This window comes from Patella vulgata, chromosome 2 (genome assembly GCF_932274485.2).
Source record: "Patella vulgata chromosome 2, xgPatVulg1.2, whole genome shotgun sequence".
NCBI classification, from domain to species: domain Eukaryota; kingdom Metazoa; phylum Mollusca; class Gastropoda; family Patellidae; genus Patella; species Patella vulgata.
The window spans coordinates 12,789,012-12,805,613 of NC_065880.2; the positions used below are offsets into that span (position 1 = coordinate 12,789,012).

General features: G+C 33.7%; 1 protein-coding gene across 1 annotated transcript in view; it reads right to left on the reverse strand.

Annotated features, from left to right (window-relative positions):
* LOC126812027 (centrosomal protein of 290 kDa) overlaps positions 1–16,602 on the reverse strand; it is a 33,139-nt gene that overhangs the window by 4,465 nt on the left and 12,072 nt on the right. Inside the window, exons 18-38 of the mRNA XM_056098926.1 lie at positions 16,018–16,183; positions 15,626–15,681; positions 15,169–15,333; positions 14,166–14,315; positions 13,522–13,647; positions 12,871–12,963; positions 12,390–12,539; positions 11,850–11,930; positions 10,781–10,954; positions 9,045–9,156; positions 8,155–8,351; positions 7,371–7,431; positions 7,075–7,172; positions 6,570–6,702; positions 5,243–5,445; positions 4,712–4,825; positions 4,158–4,352; positions 3,149–3,229; positions 2,677–2,784; positions 1,944–2,078; positions 1,127–1,360 (exon numbers count right to left, since the gene is read on the reverse strand). Coding sequence (XP_055954901.1) covers positions 1,127–1,360; positions 1,944–2,078; positions 2,677–2,784; positions 3,149–3,229; positions 4,158–4,352; positions 4,712–4,825; positions 5,243–5,445; positions 6,570–6,702; positions 7,075–7,172; positions 7,371–7,431; positions 8,155–8,351; positions 9,045–9,156; positions 10,781–10,954; positions 11,850–11,930; positions 12,390–12,539; positions 12,871–12,963; positions 13,522–13,647; positions 14,166–14,315; positions 15,169–15,333; positions 15,626–15,681; positions 16,018–16,183 — 2,832 coding nt within the window. The remainder of the gene's footprint in view (positions 1–1,126; positions 1,361–1,943; positions 2,079–2,676; positions 2,785–3,148; positions 3,230–4,157; positions 4,353–4,711; positions 4,826–5,242; positions 5,446–6,569; positions 6,703–7,074; positions 7,173–7,370; positions 7,432–8,154; positions 8,352–9,044; positions 9,157–10,780; positions 10,955–11,849; positions 11,931–12,389; positions 12,540–12,870; positions 12,964–13,521; positions 13,648–14,165; positions 14,316–15,168; positions 15,334–15,625; positions 15,682–16,017; positions 16,184–16,602) is intronic.

The following is a 16,602-nucleotide window of genomic DNA, read 5'->3' on the forward strand; positions in this document are numbered from 1 at the left end:
TTTACCCGTTACTGACTTGGTTGTGATGCTGTGGTAACTTTGCTGTTTGACCCCGGTTATCATTTTACCCTTATAATGGTCAGTCTGTGCCTTACTTAGTCTAACGATCATTTGGAATAAATCGATGAATGTGAACTTCATTTCATTTTGTCATTTGTTTCTTCGTCAGTTTCATTAGGTGACTTTAATAACACTTAAAAATCAAATATCCCCTACTTTTTTTGAATAGTATATAACCCTCATTCTGGATGACGCGAGGGATTAGCCAATGAAACAGTCTGTTACGGCTAGTTTTTGGCGTGAGGTGCACGGAAATGTCGGTAACCCACTAGAAACATCAACGTTGATGGGTTAATCAAATGTCTGAAATCATAGGGTCAAAAGTTGCTTGTATGACCCTTGACACGACCTCCCAGGACAGTGGGGTCTACAATCAATTGATTTTAATTAAACAAAAAAAGACAAGAGAATTTTTGGAGTACCTTTCCAGTACATCTTCTTTACATCAATTGATGATTTCACAATTCAAGAAATGTGATACAAAGGTAGGTAACTCACAGAATCTAAGAACCTTGCATGTGAACCTATGATCTTACAGTGTTGAAAATTTTACAAAACACAGAAATTTAACAAGTGTCAAGCTAAGTGCCATGGCGACATTTAATTTCAATTCCATGAGTCAGGTCATATAGCACATGCCTGAGATTTTTAGCTGTAAATAGAAATAGAGAACCACAACCCTTGTCACTTTGGGGATGCTCAGTTGTCAGTCCGGAACGTCCCAAATTGACAGAATTACAATTGAGTGAGACTGTATTCAGTCCTGTTACAGTTCTGTCAGTCTCGACAACGGAGGTGGTGTGAGTAGAATCGTGACTTAAGTTAACACAACTAATATGTTTCAGCTGTCATGGTTGGTTGAGATATTATCTTATGTATTCCACGCATGCGGTGTTGCACAAAATACCCCTTTCACTTGAATGTCACTAATTTGGCGATTGAGAGACTTTAATTCTGGAACGTTCAATCGAGTATCCCCATACTAACATCCTTGATTAATTCCCTTTTTCAACTGGCCAAAAATTTCAGGGCAATGTAATAGATTTATAAAAATTCAATACATTACCTTCAAACTGTTAATGGTAGATTGAGCAATTCTCAATGCTTGTGTTTCCTCAAAGTCAACATTTTTAGAATGTGTATGTATAGCTGATTCTGCTGTTTTAGCTGTAGCTTTCAGTATAATTTCATCTCTATCGGCTGTAGCTGGCATTCTCAGACGTAATTCAGATACCAGTTTATCTCTCTGTATAACTGTATGCTCTGCATTACGAAGATTTTTCTCCAACTCAGCAACTCTCTATTATAATAAAATTCAAAATTAAACAGGATACATTAATAATAAATTGAAACACTTAGCTCTCTTCCTTCAAATAATTCAAAACAATCACCAAAGAATGGAATGGAATAGAGTAACATGCGAGGTAGGATCATTTTAATCTGCTTCAATTTCCAAATATCAAGGCTTCTGTTACATATGCAGACATGAGTTGACCTCAATTTTCAATTCTATTCTAACAACTAGTAGGGTGACCCGCGCACTCTACAGAAAGTTGGTCTCAACACGGCTAATGTGCACGCTTCAGTGGTTGTGTCTCGAACTACAATGCCCTCACTCCTTCCTCCTCATTACAAGAGAGAGAGAGAGAGAGAGAGAGTGTATACCGTCCACAACACAAACTAGGTCATTTTGGGACTAACATACAGTTCAATTTTTTTCTCAATAATTCGCTTGCCCCTACTCCTTGTCACGTACAACCGGGGAATCGAAACCACACCAGTTAGCTCAATGACAGGCCTTACTTGCACAGCATCAATACTGAAAATAATGAATGATGATGACAATGACGAAGACGTGAATGACACAGTATAAAATAACTAACCTGTTTAAGATGTTTTGACTCAGCCTGTGTATCTAGTATAATTTTAACATTACTTCTAATAGTTGTTATAGCTTGTTCTAACTGATTGGCTACTGGCAGTTTAGCATCAGGTAAATTACCCAAAGCTTCTTCAAACTAAAATACAGACAATCATACAAACGTTAATACCATACAGAGAGGAGCAGTGTATAATATACTGCACAGAAATTATTCTTCATCGGTACAGGAAATTAGCTTATAAATAATCCTTCGTGATAAAGAATTAAAGATATTAAAGGTGTCATCATTCACAGAATACAATATTTATCATTGACATATCAATTATTTCATTTGAAATGAAATGGGGTTTAACTAACGTCCTACTGTTCTGCTCTGAATGGACGAATGAAGACGGGCATACACCATATGCAGTGTGCTATTAGGGAAATTTTGCCCGGACAGCAGTGCTATGGCCTTCTCTATTCGTAATCCAACTGTTAATGTTTCTTTAATGTGCACACCAATGTGTACATGGGACCTAGGTTTTTCGTCCCATCCAAACAACTATACATTGTCCCTTGCCAGGCCTTCCGTCCTATACCACTAACAAGGGGGAACCATGCTGGAAAATCCCGATGAACTTTCTCGGTCAATGCAGGGATCGAACACGGGACCTCCAGGTTAGCGAGCCAACCTAAAAACCCACTGAGCCAGCGAGGCTCCCTATTTTATTTGAATGACTATGTAAATATACCTGTGAAGCAGCACCAGCTATTTGTGAAGCATTTCGTTCTAATTGAGTTATATTTCTCTCTAGTTCTACTTCTCTTTGTTCCCATATTAACTGTCTCTCTTCATAATCCTATAACATACAAAAATAGATATAACATAACATAACATTCAAAAATAGATATAACATATTAACTGTCTCTCTTCATAATCCGATAACATACAAAAATAGATATAACATAACATAATATAAATCACAACATTCAAAAATAGATATAACATAACGTGACGTGACGTCACAGAGCGTAGCATAGCCCAACCTAACCTATACTAACCTAACATAATATAAATCATAACACGCAATTTATGAAATAAAGATGAATTCCTGATAATACTTCTTACTGAATTCTCTAATGACAATCTAATGTGCTCATATTATCAAAGTATTAATCAAATAACTAAATCACCGAATTTCATGTAGCCAGAATAAAACTTACCTTTGTCAGTCTCACATAATCAGCTTCTAGATCGGTTATCGTTACTTCATGTGATCTAATAATATCTTCTAAATATCGAATCTACAACATAACAATACCAGAAAATTCAAACATATAGTACTAATTTTAACTGGAGTAAATTCACTGAGATACAATCTGATTAAAACACAGATCCTAATTGGTTTCGTTTTTTGTAGTTCAAAATTTTGTTTTACTTGTCTTTACTACACTAGGATCTGGAAGAGTTGTTATACAACCCGCATTCTGGTTAAGTGAGGGATTAGCCAATGAAACAGTCTGTTGCAGCAAGTTTTTGGCGTGGCTATCCTACTAGAAAAATCAAAACTGACTGGTTAATCAAATGTCTGACGTCACAGGGTCCAAAGTCGCTCATATGACCCCTGACATGACCTCCCACTACAACTGGTTAGATCTTCATGTAGTAGTATAAAAAAATGAAACAAAATATAAATCTGTATTTTAATCAGATTGACTTGGCTAATGAAGATGGCACTGAGATAAGAAATGATGTCTGTTGCTATTAACGCTTTAAAGTATGAGGTATCATTAAAATAAAATATGATATTAAATGATATTAAAACAACATAAGATATTAAAACAACAGAAGATATTAAAATAAGATATGATATTAAAATAAAATATGATATCATAATAAGATATGATATTAAAATAAGATATGATATCAAAATAAGATATGATAATAAAATAAAATATGATATTAAAATAAAATATGATATCATAATAAGATATGATATCAAAATAAAATATGATATCAAAATAAAATATGATATCATAATAAGATATGATATCAAAATAAGATATGATATTAAAATAAGATATGATATCAAAATAAGATATGACATCAAAATAAGATATGATATCATAATAAGATATGATATCAAAATAAAATATGATATTAAAATAAAATATGATATAATAAGATATGATATCAAAATAAGATATGATATTAAAATCTGTTTATATTTACTTGTCCATTTAATTTAGTTGTCTGCCGTTTTAGTCGTAATTCTTCTAGACGAATAGCATCCATTTTACCATGCCATTCTTTAACCTTGGCTGCACCATGACCATCTTTTAAAGTATTTATTAATTCTTGTACACTTTCATGTTTTAATTTTAAGGCAGCAACTTCATCCTCCATGTCTTCTTTTTGCTTTCGGATCTGATAACATATTTAATTCATTAGAAAATACAAAACACGATAATATCATTCTAATTTCATGAATTATTATCATGATAAATTGTTTTCACTATCTATAAATCTGTACCTACACACAGAAATATCACACATCATAAATATTACTTTATGACTATCAATAATATGGAAAAACAGATAGTTCTCTTATTGCATTTTTGTCTGTTTGCTTGTTTCAAGTTCTCCTAGCCAGTTGTTGTTAAATGTGTATATGTGTGTGTGTGTGTATGTGTGTACATGAATTCAAAATAATGCTTAGCTGGTCCTAATAAAAATAGTGATATAATGATTGTGTTACCATTATACAAATTCAATATGATACTCACATCTCTCATTTCTAGTTCTAGTTTCGATTTATCATTCTGTAGGTTTACCATTAATTTAGAGAATCTTTCTTGTTTAGATAAAGGTACAGCACCAGCAAACTGTATACGCAATTCCTGAAATATTCAAATTTATCTACAATTAATTCATCTAAACTACCAAAATATCAGGAATCTTATCTATCATTTGGTATGTAATATCAAATAAAGAGAGAGAGAGAAATGGGGTTTACCGTCCACTCAACACAAACTAGGTCATTTTGGGATGAACATATGGTTCAATTATATTTCAATCATACACTTGCACTTGGGGGTCTTTAGCCGTGGGAGAAACCGGTGGACCTGGGGAAAACCCATGAGGTTGGACAGGCGACACTGCTCCATGTCATGTACTACTAGGGAATCAAAACCACGCCAGTTGACGTAATGACAGACCTTATGATACAACTCGCACGTGCTAACCATTCGGCCATCCAACCACCCAAATGTCAAATAAAGTTTGTCAATAAAAATCAAATTTAACTTTAACTGTACCTGTAAACTACGTTTGAGATATCTGCATTTATTTTGGGCTTCAGTTCGGTTGTGATATATAGTTTTATCTTTCTCATCCAGTCTCTGTTCCAGTCGGAGTACATGTGCTTCCCGTTTGGTGATTTTTTTCTTGGCTTCTTCCCATTTTTTAATAGCCATACCTTCACTGACTTGTAACTGTACAATATGTCTATGAAGCTTACCTTTTTTAATAGAATTTGTTTACAGAATACAAATATTGAATATGTGGATGTGGACATTTATTATTTCAACTTACATAAAACATTTGGAAACATGACTTTAATTGAAATTGAATGTTTTGATTTGATCCACAAAACATTTGTGTTAAAGGGACAATAACACTCTTGCTGGCTTGACAGCTCCAGAAAATAAATAATAGCCTTATTCTAAGTATTAGATGTTTAAGTGTCCCACCTGTTGTGTAAATTATCCATTACATCATATTTTACTTGTCCAGAGGGTTCGAAAATATTTTTAAATCCAAGTCACATTTGAAAAGGTTTGAAAAGGCTTTCCAAATCATTTAGTTGAATTTTTTCAATTTTTTAAATTAGGTGTGTTAAGATGAAATTTGTATCATCAATTAATTGGAATATTGTAATAGTACAATTTGTTGACCAGAATAAAGATTGGGACATATTCAGTTCCAACAAGAGTGGTATTGAGTCTTTAAATTTTTTTTGATATTTTTCAATATTAAGTAGATTTAATCAATGTTGAGAGAAAATGATTTAGTCAGTTTGACACTTGATGTCAGAAATGAAACTAAAATTTAATACTGACTTATCTGGACGTTTAGAAGAACTATGATAAAATGTTCAAATTATACAGGGATGAAGTTATTGTGACTTATAAAAGAGTTGTTAAACAATACTATGTTTAAAAGTGGTATGAAATGGAATGAAGTTTAAGGAGGAAACCGGAGGACCCGGAGAAAACCCACAAGGTTGGACAAGCGACCCTACTACTTGTCACGTACAAGCGGAAAATCGAAACCATGCCACTTGACTCAATGACAGATCTTGTGATTTCACGCGCACGTGTTAAACCACTAGAACACCCAACCGACCACACACAGGTCCAATGTTGGGGAAGAGAATTGTGCTTGAACAGCAGCATTTTCAGCAGCTCTTCACTGGATTTCAAATGTCAAGGGATCTTTTACATGCAAACCATGCACGTTTTTTACTCTCACATTTGCATGCCCTGCAGTTACTACCGCTGACAGGTGGGCTTGAAAATCCAGGATTTGTACCTAGGACATTCTAGCTGAGAATCTAGTACCTTTATTATTTTATTATCATACCTATAATAGTTTTTTCATCACTTTGCATCTGGAAATCAACAAGTTGTTGACGTAATGATTTACATTCTTTTTCTCGTGAAACATGCTGCATTTCTAATGTTTTAACTTGTGATCCAGCTACTTCTGATATTTCCTACAAAACAATATAATAAATTAAATGGGGTTTAACATTCTACATTTCTCCACCAACTGGGTTAATGTAATAATATCAGACTTCCTTGTAGTGTTTCCTTTGCGAAACATAAACAAATGGAGGATAGTGGCTAATTCGCTTGCGCGTAGGGATCTTTAGCAGTGGGAGGAAACTGGAGGACCCGGAGAAAACCCACGAGGATGGACAGACGACCCTACTCCTTTTCACGCACAACCTGGGAATCGAAACCACGCCAGTTGATTCAATGACAGACTTTATGGTACAGCACGCACATGCTAACCATTCAGCCATCCAACCCCCCAACATCTTTATAAACCCACATATATTTCAAATGACACGATTATAACTTACCTTTAATTTAGATATTTCTTGACGTAACATGACCCCTGATTCTTCTAGTTCTGCTATTTTCTTTCTATCAGCATCACTGACAACTTTAGATACAGAATCTGTAATATAATACGGTATGTTTACAAATCCAAAAATCAAGAAACAATAAATGCACAACTATTCTAAATGCTAGCAAGCACAAGCCAGTTTTGTCTAAATCAAATACTAGCCTATGTTCACCAACGATATGGCCAAGCTCCACCCTCCCCTCTCCACCCCCTTATGAAGTGGAATGAATTGATGTATAAACTACTTACTTGTTAATTCATCTCTTAAATCTCTTTCTACCTTCTGCATCTCTAGATTCATTTTAGTTGTCTGTAAAAATAAAACTTTCAATTAAACAAATTCTTCTTTAATACTTTAGACAATTAATTTCTTCTAAATCCAGAGAACAACAAAAGCTTTTTTTAAGGTTTCTTAATTGCCTAAAGTGATGTAATGCGATGAAATAGGATATGACGTCCTACTTTTCTGCACTGACTGGGATACTCAAGAGACAGACATATGCCATGCACTGTGTTATAATGAAAATTGTGCCCAGACAGCCGCGCCACAGCCTATTCTTAATTTGAATTCCTGCAGTCAAGGTTTCCTTTACGCGCATACCAACATCTACAAAGTACCTCATTTTTTGTCCCATCAGAACAACTAGACACCATCCCTTGCCAGGCCCTCCGTCATGCTTCACTGACAAGGGGAAACCACGTTGGGGAATCCGAAGGAACTTTCTAGGACAACACTGGGAGTGAACCCAAGACATCATGATAAGCGAGTCAGCAGCCTCGTCACAAAGGACCTTGTTTTTTGTCCCATCAGAACAACTAGGCACTTTCCCTTGCCAGGCCCTCTGTCATGCACCACTGACAAGGGAAAATACATTGGGGAATCCGAAGGAACTTTCTAGAACAACACTGGGAGTGAACCCAAGACCTCATGGTAAGTGAGCCAGTGGCTTACTCACTGAGTCACCACAGCTCCCTAAAGCGATGTACAAGACAATAATGACAATAATATAAATGAGGAGACAACATTTCTTACATCAGCAAATTTATCTTCTAGTGTTTTATTTCTGGTCTCTAGATCATGGAGTATATTTTTTTGTTGTTCATACATTCTAACAGCATGCTCTGCTCTCTGTCTCTCGTTTAATTCTTTCATCTCTAACATAGTTATCTTCTTAGATATAGATATAATATCACTATCTGTTACTTTAACATCACTACCATCTGTTACACCTATAGATATAAAAACAAGGTGATAAACACAGACAGATATAAAAGCAAGGTGATAAAAACAGATAGAGAAAAATGTCTGAAAATCATTTTGTCATGTAACACATGGCACGCAACTAACTTATGGTCCAATTTTATTTCAATAATTCGCTTGCATGTCAGGGTCTGTGATAAAAACATTAAACTAAAAGTGAAAGAGATGTTATAATACCTCAAAAATAATGTAAAATGAAAATATTGAAAATTTCATTCAAATTACTTCATTCTGAGCCAAGTTATTACTGTTTGTAGTTTTGACAAGATGTTCGAGACTTAGCCTCGCTTTCCCATTTTTAAATTAAATTTTTAAATGGTGAACTGTTTTAATCTAGTTAAAATCTCGAGTATTCGATGCCATTGAGAGTTGGTTATGGTCTTGTTTTGTTAATAAATGTCTAATTAATAGTTTATATAACATTTCAGGCCTAAATAAAGACCTTCAATAGGCAGATTTACCTCTTGCATAATGTATGTTTAAGGAAGTAGAATATTTTTTACATTTCTGTACATGTATTTGTGTAGTTCAATAGCAATTGCTTAGTGGTAATAATCCTTACCAATATGTATATCTATAGTGCACTCAAATCCATCAATTGAAGACTGAGCAAAGCTTGATTAATATGACTATTAATACAAAAAGATGAAACTTGAACTTACCACGTCTATGTAGCTCTTCCATAGCAGCTTCTAAAGCATGGAGTTTTTCCTTCTCTATTCCCATAGTTTTCTTTATTTCTTCATTTGTTTCTGTTAAACGTTTAACTTCATTCTAAATTAAATTGAAATAAAAGGCTGATGTCATTACCACCATGTGAGAGCTGCTCATACTCACTCTTCTTACAATGTCTCCTATAGGTGCCACCATCCGGATTCCGTACCTTTGGAGACCGCTCTTTCATTGTATTATTCTGCACACAGAGATCCATCTACTTCATACTTGGAGAATAGATCTCTGTCCTAAATGGCTGCCATATCCAACAACATGTACTCTGTTACACATATGTCATACACACAGAGACTAGATAAACTTTTTCAATTTTATTAAATGGAAGCAGATTATATACTTTTTAAAATTCTCAAAGTATACTGAGTGGTTTCGACTAAAATTGTCGATTTAGGACTTAAAATGTCGGTCAACTAGCTTAGCGTCTCTTCTCAAGTGAAGCTAAGAGTAGACAGACAGTCTAAGTTTTGTATGTCATGGTTGCTGGTCCTTACTTGTGGAAGCAGCTCCTCCTGGAGCTTAAATTGATATCTACAAATCGAGACTGAAGACACACCTTTTCCGTGAAGCCTACTATGAAAGACTCCAGTTTGACTAGTGCTTCACCTTTGTGTCATTGATGAATTCTCCCATGCGCGGTTGAGCAGTTTGCTGGAAATGCTGCATTATAAGTATTTTCATGAATGAATGAATGTATATTCCATTAGATAGTTCACACTGCTCTTTGTATATTCATATTCATTTCAAATTATACTTCTTTGCCTTTGTATGCTTGATAATGACTTGTGAAATCTTGTAATAAACCATAGTAATGTTATCAATAAATGATATCTTATTTGTTTATTACCATCATTTTTACATCAGACATGGTACCAGTAATCTTACTTACTGGGTTATATAGCAAATTAAAAGTGGCCTTATCCCTCTCTCACCAAGAAAATAGATGTAAGTTATTTTTTGAATATTTCAATACTCAAAATAGCCTTAGACTCAACTGATCAAAATTTCAAGCACTGACCTACTTAGTGTAATAAATCTTTCATCAGTGTTTCTTAATCTCCTTCAAAACCACAAAAATATTATAAATTCAAAGTTCAAGTGCCCTATTCTATGGCTAGGCAGATTTCTCTCAATTTTTGGATACAATCTAACAAGAACATCCCTAGTTAAATTCTAGCAAATCTCAAATAATATTTTTTTTTACCAATGCGAACCAGCAAAGACCTCTACAGTGCTATTAAAGGCAACTCTGGTCTGGCAGCTATTTGAATAGTAAAGTTTGCCAAGAGAGTGAGAGAGAGAGAGAGAGAGGGAGAGAGGGAGAGAGGGAGAGAGAAATGAGGTTTAATGTCCACTTGACACAAACCAGGTAATTTTGGGACTAACATATGGTTCAATTTTATTTCAATAATTTGCTTGTGCGTAGGGGTCTATAGCAGTGGCACCAAACTGGAGAACCCAGAGAAAACCCATAAGGTTGGACAGGCAACCCTACTCCTTGTCACATACAACTGGGGAATCGAAACCACGCCAGTTGATTCAATGACAGGCCTTATGATACAGCGCACGCGTGCTAACCATTCGCCATCCAACCTCCCAAGTTTGCCAAGTTTAAATAAATGACTTTAGCACAATGTTTATGAGTATATTATGTGTTGTAAGTTTATACCTCTAAACCTATTACAGCTTCGGCCTTGTTGACTAAATTATTTCCCTTTTCTAACAAGTCTCTATATTTTTCCGTTAATTCATGGTACTGACGATTAACTTTATCTAAATCTGATGATGGCACTGAATCATCTAGAGCTTTCTGTAGGGCACCAATCTTGAACGATGCCATGTCCTGAAATTAAATTATAATAATTATTGTCAATAAATAACTGTTAAATGAAATTAAATATAATCTTCCAAAAAAGTAGGGAATCTTGAAATGCAAATACTTAGCATGTTGTGATATGATAAATAGTCATGGACACTTGACATGCTTTGAGAGTATGTTCACAGATGAAGAACTTATCGTCCCAACAGAACCACTGAGCTGCACATGCGACACGCAATAGTGCCATACACTTGGGAGGGGTTCATTGTCAAATTTAACACTTCAAGGAAGGGTTGATGAAAACTTCCGCGTGCTGGTTTATCTATCCATGTTTGCTTTCCTATCGGTTCTTACATAAGATTTACTGTTTAGCGTATCTCTTTGCGAGTGAGATGGGGCTGTCAGATGCCCATATGAACTGTTTATGTTCATGTGTAGGCAACTGGTCTGTTATTAACATACACTGGTTACCTCTAATAAAAACAGCAATGCATTTCGGCAGTTTTGTATTGTTTATGAATATCCCCTACTTTTTTTGAAGAGTATATAATTGTAGTAACACTGAATGCTGATTTTACTTTCCAAATATTCTGAGACTCTATTCAAATTGTAATTCAACTGATCAATTTTGGTCTTTTTGATCTAATTTTAAATTTCTAGAAATTGTGAATCTTTCGAAGGATACATTTACTTTATTTGTCTATATATTGTTTTTTTTTAAATATTAGATGATTTTATTGAACTAACACTATAAGAGAAAAATACTGATCAAATTCCAATACATTTTAATCACCATAGAATAACACATAAATCACCAGATTAAAAAGCTTTTGAAAAACTTTTTGAAAGTAAATATTTGAAGTAGAACTGCTTTAAAAATTGATTCTACAGAATAATGATCATAGAATAATGGTCATACCTTGTATCTCTGTAGATAACCCATTCGTTCAGATATTGCTGTTTCCATTTGTCCCATATCATTATTTAAATTCTGTAGATTCTGTAAAGATATTAAATTTAGGCTTTTATATAAATGCATTTATTCACATTATTATAAGTCCTACAAATTTTCAATTTTTTTAATTTGAATGTGAGAGAGAGAGAAATGAGGTTTAACGTCCACTTGACACAAACTAGGTCATTTTGGGACTAACATATGGTTCAATTTTATTTCAATAATTCGCTTGCACGTAGGGGTCTTTAGCAGTGGGGGGAAACCGGAGGACCTGGAGGAAACCCACGAGGTTGTACAGGTGACCCTACTCCTTGTCACATACAACCAGGGAACTGAAAGCACACCAGTTGACTCAATGACAGACCTTATGATGCAGCACACATGCGCTAACCATTCTGCCATCCAACCCCCTTAACTTGAATGTAGACCTGTTGACTGAGCAAAACAAAATTTGAGAATCAAACATTTTTAGGAGATGACGACGAATCATAAATATTTACATACCATTCGTAATGTATTTTCTATCTCTTCCATTATGGCATGGCGTCTGGTCAAAGCTTTTTCGTTAACTCTAAGTACAGTTATCTTTCTTGTCATTTCTGCGAGTCGTCTTCTAACTTCCACATCATCGTGTCCTAGTGTATCAGTTAATCTCTGAAATTTCATCAGAAATAATTTATTTTCTAAAATACATTTAAATAAGGTCGAAATATACAGATATACATACTTGAAGTAAATTTTCTATTGTGAGTCTCTGAATTTATAAAATAATAGACAGTTTAAAAACTGCATTTTGTATTTTACAAAGACACCGAATGAAAATAAATGCAAATATAGCACAGTTTACAGACTTTACAGACTTAAATAGAAGTGCCTTAAAATTCTCTCAAAATAACATTTTGTTTGATGTTTATATAATTTCTATGTGTCCATGCCAGTTACTAATTCCTTTTCTAGCCAGAAGTCTGAAATAACTTCAACTTACATCAAATTCTTGAATTTTAACCCCATCTTCTTCTCTCAGTCCATGTAATTTCTTTATTTGTTCTTGCAGAGATTTTACTTCTTCCTGCCAAGTCTTATATAGAAATTTTTGTTAAATATTATAAATAGATAGTACAAATATTTCAGGAAACAAAATGGCAATACAGACTTATGGCCATCTAACAACATTATTTTCTAACTGATTGCAATTGTCTGTTGGCATCTGAACATATTTCCATTTGAGAACATCACAGCCAAGATAGTATTTAACCTACGTTAGTCGGTTCAATTATTACATGTGAGCAGCTCCCACAAAACCAGGCTCTTGGTCATCTTTATGAAAATAGAGCTGGCAGCATATTTTAATACTCCACAGCCTATAAGCTTTCCAAAAATGTGATTCTTTTTAAATTTGTCATATCAACTGGAGTTTGGCTCATTTACAGCAACAGGAAGGCATATGGTTTATGCTTTTGTGCCTGTAGTACATAATGAAGTTGTGCAACAAATGCCTAGTTTCGTGTGAGCCGGTCACATTTAAAGAACACTTTTAAGCCCTTATTTATGTTGATAAATTCGTATTCACCTATTTAAGTAGTATTTGGAATTAATCTAAGTAGGAATATATGAATTTAATCACTATTTAGCATACCTTTTTATCTTGAAGATAATCTGAATAAACCAATCCTTGTTGATGTCTTAATACACCAAACTTTCTTTTATAACTCTCTAATGCTGCCTCCATTTTCTTTATATTTGCATCTTTTAGACTCATTTCCTGAAATAAGATTATTAAATCAACTATCAACTTTGGTAAAAGTTTTATATTTTATAGAAAGAAAAATTACTTTTAACACCTATTTAATACATCTGGGTCTGTTTGAAACTAACATGGTAAATTTGGCAGAGAGAGAGAGTTGACACAAATTAGGTCATTTCGGGACTAACAAATGGTTCAATTTTATTTCAATAGTTCGGCCATCCAACCCCCTCTTCAGCAGAGGCAAGATATGAAAGAACCCAGAGAAGCAAACCTACTCCCTGTCAACTTAAATCATGGAATCAGACTCCTGACTTGCATAGATGACAGACTTAAGACTTCCAGTTCCCTGACCATTCAGCATCTCAAACCCACCTATATATTTGTAGATGTAACATGTGATATAAATACTACAAAATTTGCATTTCTTTTGGAATGCATTTGAAATTGTACTTGTATTTCCCAAAACAAGTTCAGCGTAAAATGTCATTTCTGATCAATTTCCCCAGAAACATCTATATAAAAAATTAACTGACCTGTAGTGTAATAACTAGATGTTCATTAAGACTAGATATAATTTCTGTACTAGTTATAGTCATGCCTTCAGGTAAAGGTAAAGCCTGGAATACACCTGGTGCCACACCTGATTCTTGTAGAGCTAAATTATCTTTCTCCATCTGTTTTATCTGAATAATGATTTATATATCTATATGAATAATGATTTATATAATTTATCTAAATAATGATTTATATAATTCATCTGAAAAAATGATTCATATAATTCATCTGAATAATGATTTATATAGTTTATCTGGAAATTGATTTATAGAATTTATCTGAATAATGATTCAAATAATTCATCCGAATAATGATTAATATAATTTATCTGAATAATGATTTATAGAATTTATCTGTATTCAGTATATCTTATATTACATAATTTTTTTTAGATTTTTCAAACAGAATTCTAACTATTATACATGTAGCTTTACATATATTTTTTTCGATGCACCCATCTATGTACTCTATTAATTAGTGGTCTGATTTAACAAAGTGATGTTAGTATATACAGACATTCAAATAACATTTATCTCATTATTAAGAATGGTCTGCTAAGTTGGTGAAGAAGACAATCGAAAAGCAGAAGATGACAAAACGTCCACTCGACACAAACTAGGTCATTTTGTGACTAACATATGATTCAATTTTATTTCAATAATTCGATTTCAATAACTTGCTTGCACGTAGGGGTCTTTAGCAGTGGGAGGAAACCAGAGGACCCGGAGAAAACCCATGAGGTTGGACAGGCGACCCTATTCCTTGTCACATATAACCGGTGATTTGAAACCACGCCAGCTGACTCAATGACAGACCTTATGATACAACGCGCACATGCTAACCATTCGGCCATCCAACCCGCCCCTTGACAAAAAGGACACATGATGATCTTTTTTGAAACAAAACAAGACTTTTGTATTGACTTTGCAGACGACCAGACAATCTTTTTGTAGAAAACCTAAAGAAAATACTTATACAAACCTTGTCAAAAGCCTTGTCTCTTTCTAAAGCATTCTTTGTAGTTTCTACGCGACTTTCTCTTAATTCATTCCTTAGTTCTTCATTTCTACCACGCATGATGTCAAACTGTTCTTTCATATAACCTGATGTATCATGTCCACCAATAACTCTCTTAGCTTCTAATGCCTATAGAATAATAATCAACTAAACTATTATACTGGGCATTCATCTTTATACTTGATAACATTAACAAATCATTCAAATTTATATATATTCACGAATGCAATGATATGGAAATATCATATATCATACAATGGTCTATCTAGAATTAAAACTCAAGTTTCATATTCAACATATATAGAAAGAGTATTAAAATACTTCCCAAATAATTAATATATATTTCGAGTTAATCTCAAAGTCTTTGAATTATAATCGTTTATAACTGAATCTATATAATATGAATGAAAGTATGACTTACAGCTAACATTCTATCTACAGTTGGTAATTCTATAGCTGATCCTTGTATTTTACCATCTAAAATAATACAAAGGTCATTCATTCAATTATAGCCGAAAACATTTTCATTCATTACATATATAATCATCATGATACTTCATCATTGGTAACTTATTTTCCTGTATAGTCTTTGATTTGATAAAAGTCTGACACACACTGGACCATGTTTCATCACAACATGTGATTTTTTCAGAGGATTCCCGTCTAAAGTTTTATCTTCTCTGGAAATTTTTTATCTTATTATAAGTAAAATCTCTTCTGTATTGTTTGCTCTGCTGTGCTGCTATGCACAGTTATCCTGCATTATTTATTTATATAAAAAAAAAATTTGATCAAAACACACAAAGAGCTAACCTGTAACTTTCTCCTTTAATACCAAAAGCACTTCTTTAACACTGTCTTTTAGATATTGATTTTCTTCATTAAGTTGATTAGTACGAGCTTTTAATTCTGCATTCTGTTCATGAACATGATCTAAATCTTGTAAATTTCTCTGGTAATCATTCTTTAACTCATGACTCTACAAAACAGGTCAAATAAAATTATGAAGTACATATGTAATGGGGTTTAATGTCCTACTGTTCTTTAACTCATGACTCTACAAAATAGTAGAAATAAAATTATGAAGTATATATGTATGAAATGAAACAACATGGGGTTTAATGTCCTACTGTTCTGTACCGACTGGGCTATTGAAGACAGCTAGACAGGCATATTTCGAATTTCAACTATCAAGGGTTCTTTTACATGGACACCAATATGTACAAAAGCTTTGTTTTTATGTCCCATCCGAATGACTATACATTGTCCATTGCCAGGCCCCTCTGTCCTACACCAATGAGAAAACATATGCGTGTAGTATATCAGTAGACTGTGTGTTAATGTTCAGTCTATGATAAGTGGAAAGACAGTATTGTATAAAGTCTCTTCCTAGTGTCG